The sequence below is a fragment of the Macaca thibetana genome, chromosome 2, assembly GCF_024542745.1.
Source record: "Macaca thibetana thibetana isolate TM-01 chromosome 2, ASM2454274v1, whole genome shotgun sequence".
NCBI lineage: Eukaryota > Metazoa > Chordata > Mammalia > Primates > Cercopithecidae > Macaca > Macaca thibetana.
In genome coordinates, this window is record NC_065579.1 from 104054192 (window position 1) to 104070410 (window position 16219).

The window sequence follows — 16219 nt, forward strand, 5'->3', positions numbered from 1 at the left end:
TTTCTTCTGGTGACAGCACTGTTGAGGCCATTCAAACATGTCTTTTCTGTAAAACCCTTTAGGAAACAGAAAGGTGGACTTATTTGCCATGTAAACCCAAGGAAGTTCTCTGCGTCTGGATGAAGCCCCCACGATACTTGGTATCACCCTCGGTGTTGCAGCCCTGGTTCTGTGAAGAAAAAAGCCCCACCCCTGGAATGACAGTCTCTCTGCTAACAGGCCAGACAGTGGTTTGGTCAGTACAGGTAGAGCTGTCACCTTCAGAGCAGGACCTTGAACCTGGACATAGGCAGACAGTGATGTTATTCTAGGTGATGTTATTCTATAGCTTTTCACCAAATGACTCATGAAGCAACCTCTGTACCTCTGGAGGACAATAAAAAAAGCCCACTCTAGGCTGGGCGCAGTGGCTCACACCTATAATCCTCACACTTTGGGAGGCCAAGGTGGGAGGATTGCTTGAAGCCAGGAGTTTGAGACCATGCGGGGCAACAAAGTGAGACCCTATCTCTACAAAAAATTTAAAAATTAGCTGAGTGCAGTGGTGTGCACCTGTAGTCCCAGCTACTTGGGAGGCTGAGGTGAAAGGATAGGATGGCTTGAGCCCAGTATTCAAGGCTGCAGTGAGTCACTGATGATGCCACTGCACTCTAGTCTGGGTGACAGAGCAAGACCTTGTCTCTTTTAGAGTAGGGGGAAAAGTCACTCTGAGCGCTGCTCAGAGAGAACTATCAATTGTCAGCTACAGACTTGGGGGAAAATTCTTTGTCACTTGAATGACCAAGTTAGGTCCCAAAGACATTAGTCAAGAAGCAGCCTCTTGGGGAGTGAAGGGGAAGCACTAGAAGAAGTGCTTCTGTGGGCTGGAAGCCATCTGACCAAAGAATGTTTGACATTTGAAGACCCTGCTTACTAAGAAGTGGATATGAAGCTCTCTACTTGCATGAAAGATGCAGACCTGGCCAAAGAGGATCTGCTGACTGAGGACACGGGAAATGACACATAACCCACTCAGCCAGTGTCTCATGGGGTTCTGTACTCCTTGACATGGGCGTATCCTTGTTCAACAAACTGAGTGAGAAGAACTGGAGTGTCCTGGGCCTTTTACAAAGCTTCAGGGGCACAGGTATGTAGCATGTATTGGTGAACTGATCTGATATCACAGATGAACTATGTACTGTCACATCTAAGGAAATTCCCAATTTCAGCTTCTAAGTCAAGTCACAAAGCATCTTACTAAAACCTTTTTTTCTTGAGACAGAGTTTTTGCTCTTGTTGCCCAGGCTGGAGTGCAATGGTGTAATCTCAGCTCACTGCAACCTGGGTTCAACCCTCCTGGGTTCAAGTGGTTCAAGTGATTCTCCTGCCTCAGTCTCCCAAGTAGCTGGGATTACAGGCACACGCCACCACACCTGGCTAATTTTTTTGTATTTACTAGAGATGGGGTTTCACCATGTTGGTCAGGCTGGTCTCGAACTCCTGACCTCAGGTGATCCACCCGCCTCGGCCTCCCAAAGTGCTGGAATTACAGATGTGAGACACCATGCCTGGTTCATAATTCTGTTATTTTTTTTTTATTTTTACAATTCTGTGGTTTTTTAGTGGATTCACAAGATTGTAAAACATCACCACCACCTAATTTTCAGAATATTTCATGACCCCAAAATCAAAACCATCATCATTAGCAGTCACTCCCTATTTCCCACTACTTCCAGCTCCTAACCACTAACAGAAAGCAACCACTAACCTACCTTTTCTCTCTATAGATTTGCCTGATGTGAACAATTTACATAAATGGCATTGTACATATGTGGTCTTTTGTGTCTGGTTTCTTTCATTTAACATAATGTTTTCATGATTCATCCATGTTGTAGCATGTATCAGCACTCCATTCCTTTTTAGGGCTGAGTAACATTCCATTACATGGATGTACCATGTATTGTTTATCCATTCACCAGTTGATGGACACTTGGGTTAGCCAGAAACTGGAAACAACCCTAATATAAATAATGTTAAGAACATTTTTGTACAAATTTTGTGGGAATATATGTATTCAACTCTTTTGGGTATATACCTAAAAGAAGAATTACTGGTTTAACTTTTGGGTTTGTTTTTTTTTTTTCTGAGACGGAGACTTGCTCTGTCACCCAGGCTGGAGTGCAGTGGCGTGATCTCGGTTCACTGCAAGCTCCGCCTCCCAGGTTCAAGTCATTCTCCTGCCTTAGCTTCCCGAGTAGCTGGGACTACAGGTGCCTGCCACCATGCCTGGCTAATTTTTTTGTATTTTTAGTAGAGATGGGGTTTCACCATGTTAGCCAGGATGGTCTCGATCTCCTGACCTTGTGATCTGCCTGCCTTGGCCTCCGAAAGTGCTGGGATTAAAGGCGTGAGCCACTGCGCCCAGCCTTTTTTTTTTTTTTTCTAAAGAGATGGGGTCTCACTATGTTGCCCAGGCTGGTCCGGAACTCCTGGCCTCAAAGGATCCTACCGTCTCAGACTCCTGAAGCATTAGGATTACAAGTGTGAGCCATAGCACTCAGCCCGGTTTAACTTTCTGAAGAACTGCTAAATTGTTTCCCAAGTGGCTGTACCACCTTACCTTCCTACCAGCAGTGTAGGAGGGTTCCAATTTCTTCACATCCTGTCAACACTTTTATTGTCTGTCCTTTTGATTATACCCATCCTAGTGGGAGTTCATATTAATTCTTGCATGAAATTATCAAGACACATAATTTGAGGCTGGGTACAGTGGTTCATGCCTATAATCCCAGCACTTTGGGAAGCCAAGGCAGGTGAATCACCTGAGGTCAGGAGTTCGAGACCAGCCCAGCCAACATGGTGAAACAACGTCTCCACTAAAAATACAAAAATTAGCTGGGCGTGGTGGTGCATGCCTATAATCCCAGCTACTCGGGAGGCTGAGGCAGGAGAATTACTTGAACCCAGGAGTGAGGCAAGATGATGCCACTGTATTCCACTGCATTCCAGCCTAACAGAGCACGACTCCATCTCAAAACAAACAAAAAAAACATAATTTGAACTTATAAGAAAAATCAATTTCCAACACAATGGAAACTAAATTTTAGTTGCAGGGAAAGGGTTAATGACTGATATGATTCTCAGAGGTCTGACACAAAACCATTAGGGAACTCCTGTTTAGTTGGACTCATAGCCCTTGGGCTTGGACATCCTGCAGGTCAGAAAGCATTTGCAGCCTCACTACGAACTAATGTATTTCAACCTTCTGTCTTGTGGCTGGCAAGGCACAACAAAAAGCCAGAGAACCTTTTGTCACCAGCACAGGTGTCCCTGATTCCAAAGGGCTGAGAGAGCTTCACTTCCTCTCTCAACCAGCTATAGCTAGACCCAGAAAGAGGCATCACTGGGGTGATATGACACAGAGAAGAGGCCACACTTGTGTGGGTATCCCAAGAACACCAGTCATCTTATCCAACCTTGACCGTGAGCCCTGCTTCCCCATGATGTGTCAGGACTCTGGAGATGTCTTGAGTGCTTGTATCAGCAGGATGAGACATGTACCTCTTACCTCTCAGAGGTCTCAAGGGACAGGCTGGCTTTTTCCTCCTTGTGGTCACTGCCACTGCCTGACCGGTGCAGGCTCCGGCGGGAGTGTTTGCGCCGAGGTTGCTCCCGTTCTGGTGTGTCATCCTGTTCCACAGTCTCGCTTTCCACATAAGGATAGGCCACTAAGTTGATGTAACCATCACTGTCCCCCTCAAAACAGACAGATACCACGCCTGTTAAAAAAAAAAAAAAAAAAAGGGAACTGGTAAACAAATGTCAACACAGGCTGAGTCTATGCAGCACAGACTGTCGGAGCTCACTTGCCCACACAGCAAGAAGACATCAGCTGCCCTCAACCAACTACAGATCAATGTCAGAACAATGGCCAGCAGACAGCGACTTCCAGAAAATAGATGACTGTCCATGCCCAAGCTAAATCTGATGCTTACTTTTGTTCCCAGATAAGTCTATGTTTATTTCCCCCTCTCTTATCTGGCCTTCTCCCTTTCGATTACTGACTTTTTGTACCATTCAAAAGAACTGTGTTCTCTAGGTGACACCCACACCTGGCATGACTTAACCCTCTAGTTAACTTAAGTGCTTTATGCTGCCATTTACTGTGTGTGTCCTCCTTTAGATCTAGTTTCCTTCTGCCTGACAGTGTCAGCCAAAGGGACGTCAACACTTCTCCCTCCTAGAGGGTCCAAAAAAATCTGTGTTCTGCCCACACTGAGCATCAGGCTATCCTAGCCTCACTACACAGAACTTCCAGCCCTGGCATCTCGAAGATAAAACATCTTTCTGTTTGCCATGCTGTATCTGTAATACTTTTTTGTGCCCATTGTAATCAAACAGGTTGTTTGTAGTGTCTTCTGGACCATAGTGAGTTAAAACACAAGTAAGACTCTTCTCAAGTGTTCTTAATACAATTAAAAAATACATATATCCAGAAACTTGAGGAAGAGGTTTTGAAGGGAAAAAAAAGTACTTGGTCTCACTTCCACATCCCACCTTTTGTCTGTCAGCTACATTTCTACTTTTACACTCCCAGATGTACACAGTTGGCTCTATAATCTGAAAATCAGTGAGAAGCATTTATGGTTTATTTTTTGTAGAGACAGTATCTCCCTATGTTTTGTCAACTTCTTTTACATTGTAGAACAATTATTGGCTTACAGTTCTTTATAATATTCTTCTTCTTTTTTTAAGAGACAGGGTCCCATTGAAGTGCAGTGGTGCCATCATAGCTCACTACAACCTCAAACTCCTGAACTCAAGTGATCTTCCTGCCTCAGCCTCCCACGTAGCTGGGACTATAGGCACATGCCACCACACCTGGCTAATTTTTCAATTTTTTTATAGAGATGGGGTCTCACTTTGTTGCCCAGGTTGGTCTTGAACTACTGGCCTCATGCAATCCTTCTGCCTCAGCCCTTCAAAGTGTTGAGATTATAGGCATGAGCCACCATGCTGGCCCATAATATTCTTCTACCTTTTAAATATCTGTAGAATCTACAGTAATGATACCTCTATCATTCCTGACACTAGAAATTTGTGCCTTCTCTTTTTCCTCATCAGTCTGGCAAGAGCTTTATCAATACTACTGCTTTCCTCAAAGAATCAGTCTTTAGTTTTTACTGATTTTCTTTATTCTTGCCCATTTTTCTATTTAGTTATTTGTCTCTTATTGACTTGTACAAGTTTATATATATATATATATATATTTTTTTTTTTTTTTTTTTTTTTGAGATGGAGTCTTGCTCTGTCACCCAGGCTGGAATGCAGTGGTGCAATCGTGGCTCACTGCAAGCTCCACCTCCCAGGGTCACGCCATTCTCCTGCCTCAGCCTCCCGAGTAGCTGGGACTACAGGCGCCCGCCACCACGCCCGGCTAATTTTTTGTATTTTTAGTAGAGATGGGGTTTCACCGTGTTAGCCAGGATGGTCTTGATCTCCTGACCTCATGATCCACCCGCCTCAGCCTCCCAAAGTGTTGGGATTACAGGCGTGAGCCACTACACCTGGCCTTCATATATATATTCTTATATTATAGAAATGAAATCTTTGTCAGTACAGAAAAACAAATATCTATCCATTTTCTTTAAAGGTATATCTTGATGAATATAAGCTTTTTATTTTACATATGTATCACTCTCTCCTTTTATAATTTGCTCTTTCCTTTTCGTCTTGCAGGGCCACATAATGCTGTACTAAAAACCTCTAATGTGTTTGTTAGACAAGCAAATAACACTGAGCACCCTAACATACCCCTGGCTGACACAGATCATCATACCTGGTCGGGGGAGAAATGGCAGTTGGATAGAGCAGAAGATGCCTTTACCAAGAGTAAGTAAGATTTGGTAATTAAATAAGTCATGCAATCTATTAGTAAAAAAAATGTTTTTTGGTCCTGACCTTTTTTGACCTTGTCACTCATACCTAGTTTGAATGAAGTTAGGAAAATGAAAAGCAATGGTCTTTTAATTCATCTGACATAAACTCTAATTTCCTTGGCATTTGTAAGACTGATTGAAATAGAGACAGGTTACATTTGGGTAGAGGTTTTATTATTGTTTTGAGTTATACTTTTTATTTACTTTTAAAATTGTGGGCAGGGCGTGATGGCTCACGCCTGTAATCCCAGCACTTTGAGAGGCCGAGGTGAGTGGATCACCTGAGGTCAGGAGTTCGACACCAGCCTGGCCGACATGTCAAAACCCTGTCTCTACTAAAAATACAACAATTATCCAGGCATGGCGGTGTGCGCCTGTAATCCCATCTACTCAGGAGGCTGAGGCAGGAGAATAGCTTGAAGCCGGGAGGCAGAGGTTGCAGTGAGCCAAGATCACGCCACTGCACTCCAGCCTGGGCAACAGAGCAACACTCCATCTCAAAAAATAAAAATAAAAATAAAATAAAATTGTGGTGTTTGGGCCAGGCACAGTGGCTCACGCTATAATTCCAGCACTTTGGGAGGTCAAGGCAGGAGGACTGCTTGAGCACAGGAGCTCATTTGCCATTTAATTCTTTTTTTTCTTTGGTAGAGACAAGACTTGCTATGCTGACCAGTCCCAGTTTGGTCTCAAACTCCTGGCCTCAAACAATCCTCTTGCCTTAGCTTCCCAAAGTGCTAGGATTACTGGTGTGAGCCACCATGCCCAGCCACTTAATCATTTTTAAATGTACAATTCAGTGGGCATTAAGTACATTGACAATATTGAATAACCACCACCATTATCTATTTCTAAAAAGTTTTTCATGACCTCAAACAAAAATGCTGTACCCATTAAGCAGTAACTCCCCATTTTCCCTTCCTCCTAGCCCTAGTAACCAAATCTACTTTCTATCTCTACAGATTTGCCTACTATGCACATTTCATATAAGTGAAATCATACAAGTTTTGTTCTTTTGTGTCTGGCCTAGTTCACTTAGCATAGTGTTGGCAAGGTTCATCTGTGTCACAGCATGTATCAGAACTTCCATTCTTTTTTATGGCTGAATAGTATTCCATTGTAAGTATATATCACATCTATTATGTGTTATCTATATTGATGGACACTTGGGTTGTTTTCACCTTTTAGCTATTATGAATGATGCTGCTGTGAACACTGGCTTACAACAATCCATTTGAATCCCTGTTTTTTTTCTTTTCTTTTTTTGAGACAGAATCTTGCTCTGTCACCCAGGCTGGAATGCAGTGGTGCGACCTTAGCTCACTGCAATCTCTGCCTCCCAAGGTGATTCTCCTGCCTCAGCCTCCTGAGGAGCTGGGATTACAGGCGCCTGCCACCACGCCCGGCTAATTTTTCTATTTTTTAGTAGAGATAGGGTTTTGCCATGTTGGCCAGGCTGGACTTGAACTCCTGACCTCAGGTGATCTGCCCCCCCTCCCAAAGTACTAGGATTACAGGCGTGAGACACTATGCCTGGACACAGTCCCTGTTTTCAATTCTTTTGGATATATATGTAGAAGTGGAATTGCTAGATCTTATGGTTTCTGTGTTCACCTTTGGGAGGAACTGCCAAACTGTTTTCCACAGTGGCTACAACACTTTACATTTTCATCAGCAATGTTCCCATTTCTCCACATCCTTGCCAACAGTTATTTCCCTTTTTTCTTTAAACTATTATAGCCATACTAGGTAAAATAAGATACCTAGTATGAAGTGGTATCTGATTTTGGTTTTGATTTGCATTTCTTAATGACTAATCATGTTGATGTGCTACTGGCCATCTGTATGTCTTCTGTGGAAAAATCTCTATTCAAGTCCTTTGTGCAGTTTTGAAACTGTGTGATTTTTATTGCTTTCAAAACATAATCAGAAGAATACTAAATTTAGAAAAATAAATATTCTAAAGTTGCTAAATAAGAACAAAGCCAGAAATAAACACACTGCTTTCTCCAAGTGGCTAGGAAACTTTAACGGTCCCAAACACTTTATAAATGTAGATTCAGCCACCTATCCATCCACACTCAAAACACCAAAGGCCAAACATTCTGCCACAAATATGCCAAAGCCAGAAATAAAACTAGGCCCTGTCAGTTCATGGAGTCCTTCTGATGCTAAGGAAAAAATCCCTTAAAAGGTAAATGAGCCCGGCTTCCAGATAAATGTTCTCTAAATTACACCATCAGAATTGGGATATGACAAGTTAGAACTTCAAGGTGCCTCCCAGGGAAGGGGTGGCAGTCTCTAGCACTGGTTCAGTATTTCCTCACACCTTCCTCCTCTCAAACTGAGTAACAGGTATCTTTAAAGGCCATAACATGGGAGGATGCTTGAGGCCAGGAGTTTGAGGCTGCAGTGAGCCATGACTGCACCACTGTACTCCAGCCTGGGCGACACAGCAAGACCCTGCCTCAAAATAAAAATAAAAAAATGAAAGCCACAGTAAATTCTTAGGATCTACTTTATTTTCTTTGCTTAGGCTACATTTTCACTAGGAAAGAATTAATATGCTAGCTCAAATGTACAATTCAATTAAACTAAAATTAATCCCTTCTTTCTAAGTCAAATGAAGCCCAATTTAGTCAAAGAAAATAGAAGCATAGGCCGGGTGAGGTGGCTCACGCCTATAATCCCAGCACTTTGGGAGGCCGAGATGGGCGGATCACGAGGTCAGATCGAGACCATCCTGGCTAACATGGTGAAACCCCGTCTCTACTAAAAATACAAAAAATTAGCCAGGCATGGTGGCAGCACCTGTAGTCCCAGCTACTCAGAAGCCTGAGGCAGGAGAATGGCATGAACCCAGGACGTAGACCTTGCAGTGAGCCAAGATTGCGCCACAGAACTCCAGCCTGGGCGACACAGCAAGACTCCATCTCAAAAAAAAAAAAAAAAGAAAGAAAATAGAAGCATAGTGGAAGATATTATTAGTCAAATTAATCTATTTCAGGGCCGGGCATGGTGGCTCACATCTGTAATTCCAGCACTTTGGGAGGCCAAGGCAGGCAGATCACTTGAGCCTAGGAGTTTGAGACCAGCCTGGGCAACATGGTGAGACTCTGTCTCTACAATATACAAAAAAAAAAAAAAAAAAGGCCAGAGCACACCTGTGGTCCCAGCTACTCCAGAGGCTGAGGGCTAAGGTGGGAGAATCACTTCAGCCCAGGAGGTCAAGGCTGTGGTGAGTTAAGATCATGCCACTGCATTTCAGTCTCAGCGACAGAGTGAGACTCTGTCTCAAAATAGTATATAAATAAATAAATTGGACTAAAATTTTATATGAAAAAAAAATACAGTCCAGCCACAGTGGCTCAAGCCTGTAATCCAGGCACTTTGGGAGGACAAGGCAAGTGGGTCACTTGAGGTCAGGAGTTCGAGACCAACCTGACCAACATGGTGAAACCCCATCTCTACTAAAAATACAAAAATCAGCCAGGAATGGTGGCAGGCGCCTGTAAGCCCCAGCTACTCAGAAGGCTGAGGTAGGAGAACCACTTGAACCCGGGAGGCAGAGGTTGCAGTGAGCCGAGATCATACCACTACACTCTAGCCTAGGCAATGAAGCAAAACCCTGTCTCAAAACAAAACAAAAAACAAAAAACAAACAAAAACAAAATACACACAAACACACACACACACACACACATACATCTTGCAGCTGGGAGCTCACACCTGTGATCCCAGCTACTCGGTAGGCCGAGGTATCATGCCTGAGGCTACATGGGAGGATCACTTGAGACCAGGAGTTCAAGACCAGCCCAGGAAACATAGTGAGATCCGATCTCTTAAATCTCAGCACTGTGAAAGGCCAAGGTGGGAGGATTTCTTGAGGCTAGAAGTTCAAAACCGGCCTGGATAACAAAGCAAGACCCTGTCACTACAAAAAAGTTTAAAAATTACCCAGGTAGCCAGGCGTGGTGGCTCAAGCCTGTAATCCCAGCACTTTGGGGGGCCGAGACAGGCGGATCACGAGGTCAGGAGATCGAGACCATCCTGGCGAACATGGTGAAACCCCGTCTCTACTAAAAAAAATACAAAAAACTAGCCAGGCGAGGTGGCGGGCGCCTGTAGTCCCAGCTACTCGGGAGGCTGAGGCAGGAGAATGGCGTAAACCCGGGAGGCGGAGCTTGCAGTGAGCTGAGATCCGGCCACTGCACTCCAGCCTGGGCTACAGAGCGAGACTCCGTCTCAAAAAAAAAAAAAAAAAAAAAATTACCCAGGTATAGTGGCGTGCCTGTAGTCCCATCTACTCGGGGCTGAGGTGGGAGGATCACTTGAGTCATAGTTTTTTTTTTTTTTTTTTTTTTTTGAGACAAGAGTTTTACTCTTGTTGCCCAGGCTGGATGGAGTGCAATGGTGTGGTCTCGGCTCACTGCAACCTCTGCCTCCCGGGTTCAAGTGATTCTTCTGCCTCAGCCTCTCAAGTAACTGGGATTACAGGCACCTGCCAGCACACCCAGCTAAGTTTTGGATTTTTAGTAGAGACAGGGTTTCACCATGTTGGCCAGGCTGGTCTCGAACTCCTGACCTCAGGTGATCCGCTTGCCTCGGCCTCCCAAAGTGCTAGGATCACAGGCATGAGCCACCATGCCCGGCCAAGCCATGGTTTCGAGGCTGCAGTGAGGTATGATTGCACCGCTGCACACTGCCACAATTATTACTGTGTTGTAATGTCTAATGATGCGTGTAATACCTAATGGTGTGTGCTGAATGGTATTACTGTGTTATCTGCCTAATGGTGACTTCTATTCCCATCATTCCTTCTATATTTATTAATTAAATTAGAATTCTGGCCAGGCGCGGTGGCTCACGCCTGTAATCCCAGCACTTTGGGAGGCCGAGGCTGGTGGATCACCAGGTCAGGAGATCAAGACCATCCTGGCTAACACAGTGAAACCCTGCCTCTACTAAAAATACAAAAAATTAGCCAGGCATGGTGGTGGGAGTCTGTAGTCCCAGCTACAGGCAGGAGAATGGCGTGAACCCGGGAGGCAGAGCTTGCAGTGAGCTGAGATCGCACCACTGTACTCCAACCTGGACAACAGAGCGAGATTCTGTCTCCAAAAAAAAAAAGAAGGCCGAGCGCGGTGGCTCAAGCCTGTAATCCCAGCACTTTGGGAGGCCGAGACGGGTGGATCACGAGGTCAGAAGATCGAGACCATCCTGGCTAACACGGTGAAACCCCGTCTCTACTAAAAAATACAAAAAACTAGCCGGGCGAGGTGGCGGGCGCCTGTAGTCCCAGCTACTCGGGAGGCTGAGGCAGGAGAATGGCGTAAACCCGGGAGGCGGAGCTTGCAGTGAGCTGAGATCCGGCCACTGCACTCCAGCCTGGGCGACAGAGCAAGACTCCGTCTCAAAAAAAAAAAAAAAAAAAAAAAAAAAGAAATTAGAATTCTATAAGGAAGAATTGTTCCTTTGTATCCATGTATCTATCAGTATAGACTTGTGGATATTTTGTTGTTTAAATTCTTCTAGATTGGGCCCCTCAACTCCTTTAAAGTTAGCTCTTTGTACTTCTGACATCATTTTTGACCACTTCTTTACTGTCTGTCACTGTAAGATGTTCTAGGCTTGTCTTATAATTTTCCTGCCCCAACTCAGGAACCAACCATTTCACCAAGGAGCTCTGTTTCTTTTTATTGTAAGAATGGTATTTAGAAAACTCAGGATTTGGTTGCTAGATGTACTGATTGCTACTGAAGTACCACTGCTTTTAGGCCCTTTCAGCACACGGAGCTAGGAAATACATGTATGATAAGAGCCCACACACATACACACATCTAATTACTGCTATCAGCACAGGTGTTTAAGCTCAATTAAGAAAAAGTGTCAATAATATTTCATATCTTGGCAGGTTTAAAAACACATTTTCATTTATTTGGTAAGACCAGCTGTAATCATCAACTATTAGTGCTTGCAGTACTAAATGTGAAGTTCAAGGCTTCTGGACATTTATGCAAATAAGCTTTGCCTCATTCTTTTATCAAGTATTTACTGACCATCTACTAGATGCCAGGGCCCAAGCTCATTAGTATAAAAGACAAAAAAAAAAAAAAAAAAAAAAAATCCATGCCTTCAAGGAGCTTCCATACTAATGTGAAAAACAAACATATAGACAAAAATACAGATTGTGATAAGTCCTATGAAGAAACTAAGTAAGGCTCTATAATCGAAAATATGGTTTCCAGAGCAGAATATAATAAATATAGGATATCAGGGAAGAAGTGTCTGGGGAGATCTGATAAACTAAAGATTGGAGGAGCAGGTGTGGATAAGGGTACTGGAAAGGACATTCCAAGCGTAAAAGCCCTGAGGTTAATTAAAATAAAAATAAAATTTAAAAAGCTTGGGATATTCTAAAAACTGGTTCACTTCTTTCTGCCCATTAAGAAACAACCCAGGCCAGGCACGGTGGCTCACGCCTATAATCCCAACACTTTAGGAGGCCGAGGCAGGTAGGTCACCTGAGTTGAATTCGAGACCAGCCTGGCCAACATGGCGAAACCCCATCTCTACTAAAAATACAAAAATTAGCCAGACATGGTGGCGCATGACTGTAATCCCAGCACTTTGGGAGGCCAAAGCAGGCAAATCACCTAAGGTCAGGAGTTCGTGACCAGCCTGCCCAACATGGTAAAACGCTGTCTCTACTAAAAATACAAAATTTAGCTAGGCGTGGTGGCGCATGCCTGTAATCCCAGCTACTTAGGAGGCTGAGGCAGAAGAATCGCTTGAACCCGGAAGTGGAGATTGCAGTGAGCTGAGATCGCACTACTGCACTCCAGCCTGGGTGACAGAGCAAGACTCTTTCTCAAAAAAAAAAACAAAGAAAGAAACAGCCCAATACAACATGGTCAAAAGACTTGAATAGACATTTCTTTAAGAAGGTATGCCAACAGTCAATAACAAAAAAATGCTCTGCATCATTCATTAGACATTAGGGAAAAGTAAATCAAAGCCACAGATACCACACACACCCACTAGGATGGCTACAAAAAGAAAAGAAAAGCAGTGTTGTTAAGGATGTGGAGAAATAGGGACCCTTGTACGCTGCTGGTAAGATGGCAAAGTGGTGCAGCCACTGTGGGAAACAGTTTGGCAGTTCCTCCGAAAGGTAAACAAAGAACTTCCACACGATCTGACAATTCCACTCCTAGGTATATACCCAAAAGAATTAAAAGCAGTGACTCAAATGGACACTTGTAAGACAATGTTCACAGCAGCATTATTCATAATAGCCAAAAGGTGGAACAATCTAGGTGTCCATCAACAGATGAATGAATAAACAAAGTGTGGTATACGCTTACAATGAAATATTATTCAGCTATAAAAAAGAATGAAGTGGGCCAGGCACGGTGGCTCACGCCTGTAATCCCAGCACTTTGGGAGGCCAAGGCGGGCAGATCACAAGGTCAGGAGATGGAGACCATCCGGGCTAACACGGTGAAGCCCTGTCTCTACTAAAAATTCAAAAAATTAGCCGGGCGTGGTGGCGGCACCTGTAGTCCCAGCTACTGGGGAGGCTGAGGCAGGAGAACGGCACGAACCCGGGAGACAGAGCTTGCAGTGAGCCAAGATCATACCACTGCACTCCAGCCTGGGCGATAGAGCTAGACTCCGTCTCAAAAAAAAAAAAAAAATTAATGAAGTGTGTTTTTGTTTTTTGAGACAGAGTCTCACTCTGTTGCCCAGGCTAGAGTGCAGTGGCACAATCTTGGCTCACTGTAACCTCCACCTCCTGGGTTCAAGATACTCTCCCGCCTCAGCCTTCCAAGTAGCTGGGATTACAGGCACACACCACCACACCCGGCTAATTTTTGTATTTTTTGTTGAAACAGGGTTTTGCCATGTTGGTCAGGCTGGTCTCGAACCCTTGATCTCAAGTGATCCGCCTGCCTTGGCCTCCCAAAGTGCTAGGACTGGCCAGGCGTGGTGGCTCATGCCTGTAATCCCAACACCAGGAGTTGGAGGTTGCAGTGAGCCGAGATCGCACCACTGCACTCCAGCCTGGCAACAGAGCAAGACTGTCTCAAAAAAAAAAAAAAAAAAAAGTGCTAAGAATACAGATGCGAGACACTGTGCCTGGCCAAGAATGAAGTTTTAACACACACTATGACATGAACGAACCTTGTAAACATTAAGCTAAGTGAACCAAGCCAGACACAAAAGGTCAAAAATTGTAACGATTTCATTTTTTTTTTTTTTTTTTTTTTTTTTTTGAGACGGAGTCTCGCTCTGTCACCCAGGCTGGAGTGCAGTGGCGGGATCTCGGCTCACTGCAAGCTCCGCCTCCAGGGTTCACACCATTCTCCTGCCTCAGCCTCCAGAGTAGCTGGGACTACAGGCGCCCGCTACCGCGCCCGGCTAATTTTTTGTATTTTTAGTAGAGACGGGGTTTCACCATGGTCTTGATCTCCTGACCTTGTGATCCGCCCGCCTCGGCCTCCCAAAGTGCTGGGATTACAGGCGTGAGGCACCGCGCCCAGCACGATTTCACTTTTATGAAATATCTACAATAGGCAAATCTGTAGAGACAAAGTAAACAAGAGGTTACCAGGGGATCAGACGATGGAAGAATGCGGAGTTATTATTTAATACATACAGAGTTTACTTCAAATGATGAAAAATTCAGGAAATGGAGAATGGCTATACAACATTGTGAATGTGCTTAATGCCACTAAATTATACACCTTAAAATGGCAAATGTTATGTTAGGTACATTTTACCAAAAATTTTTTTAAAAAGTTAAGGAAACAAAAAGTTAATTCTATGGCAGTGGTTTTTCTAAATTGAAACTCTCCTAAGTAAAGGACGGTGTTAACCTAATTGAAATCATACAACTTTAAGTTACAAAGCAGAACGTAAAAAAAAAAACTTACGGCCGGGTGCGGTGGCTCAAGCCTGTAATCCCAGCACTTTGGGAGACCGAGACGGGCAGATCACGAGGTCAGGAGATCGAGACCATCCTGGCTAACACGGTGAAACCCCGTCTCTACTAAAAAATACAAAAAACTAGCCGGGCGAGGTGGCGGGCGCCTGTAGTCCCGGCTACTCGGGAGGCTGAGGCAGGAGAATGGCGTAAAAACCCGGGAGGCAGAGCTTGCAGTGAGCTGAGATCCGGCCACTGCACTCCAGCCTGGGCGACACAGCGAGACTCCGTCTCAAAAAAAAAAAAAAAAAAAAAAAAAAAAAAAAAACTTACACACAATGAGCAATCATAAAAATTTATAAACACTGACAAAGATCAGATTTTAAAATACAGTTAGTTAATTCTGGTATAGTTAATATTCATGAGGTTCTTTTCTATAAAGTTTACTTATATTTTAAAATAAATTATTTTTCCTTCAAATATCAGGATTTCCAGGCCCCAGAAAGTCCCTGCATTTCTTACCAACAATTCTTTGCCCCAGCACATACAGACACAGGCTTCACACAGCCCCACTGCCAGCCATCCAACCACTTTAACCTGGGAAGTACCCATTCCTTCTCTGAGATGAGAGAAATGTTCCCTCTTCTCTCCTAGACTAGTGTTGCAGCAATTGGGAAAACTCATTGACAACAGCATGCTCTTTTCCACCAATGGAACTTAATGCTATGACTTTTTCTCAGCTTCACCTATTAATAAATTCAATTTTCAAGATCTGAAGACCTTGCTGATGCTTTCAGCCTAATTTTACCTAATAAAGTGACTTAGTGCTTTGAGAAAAAAGACCTACAATGATATAATATGGCAAACAAACCAAGAAAAACTGTGGCAAGGGGTCTATAAGCCCAAGGCTGCTGCTTTCATTAAACTGGCCAGTGACTGACCTTTGTATTCAGGGGTGAACTCCTTCATTTCGGGAGGGAGGGACTCGTAGAAGCGCTGTTCCCGAGAGATGAGGGGCTTGCACACAGTGTGATCGTCGTAGCGCATCATGCTGCTGTGTCCGCCTACTTGGTGGATGAAGGGCTCCAGGAGGACTCCCCGGTCTCCAGCCCGACTTGCATTCTTGCCATACTGCCCCACTTCCATGGTTTGACAAACACACATTGCGTTGGGGGCCAGTTGCACACTGAGGGCAGAGGATGCAGCACATGGGCCACAAAAGGAAAGCTAGGTAGAAGGTCCTGGCCAGCTGAAAGCCAATGGTCAGATTCTATTCGGCTTATGATTCTGTCCTACAGAAAAGAAGAGAGGAAGAAGGAATCAAAACACTGAGCGAGTCACAATTCCCCTGGAGCTCCATGAGTGAGAGCAG

At 44.2% G+C, this 16219-nt stretch overlaps 2 protein-coding genes across 8 annotated transcripts in view; one reads left to right on the forward strand and one right to left on the reverse strand.

Annotated features, from left to right (window-relative positions):
* INKA1 (inka box actin regulator 1) overlaps positions 1-16219 on the forward strand; it is a 119639-nt gene that overhangs the window by 37651 nt on the left and 65769 nt on the right. The gene's annotated exons all lie outside the window — the stretch shown is intronic.
* Positions 1-16219, reverse strand: part of IP6K1 (inositol hexakisphosphate kinase 1) — a 75703-nt gene that overhangs the window by 11624 nt on the left and 47860 nt on the right. For all 7 annotated transcript variants that reach the window (XM_050780900.1, XM_050780903.1, XM_050780902.1 and 4 more), the window contains 2 exons: positions 15789-16139; positions 3548-3758 (listed from right to left, as the gene is read on the reverse strand). In XM_050780900.1, coding sequence (XP_050636857.1) covers positions 3548-3758; positions 15789-16011 — 434 coding nt within the window. In that variant the 5' untranslated portion in view covers positions 16012-16139. The remainder of the gene's footprint in view (positions 1-3547; positions 3759-15788; positions 16140-16219) is intronic.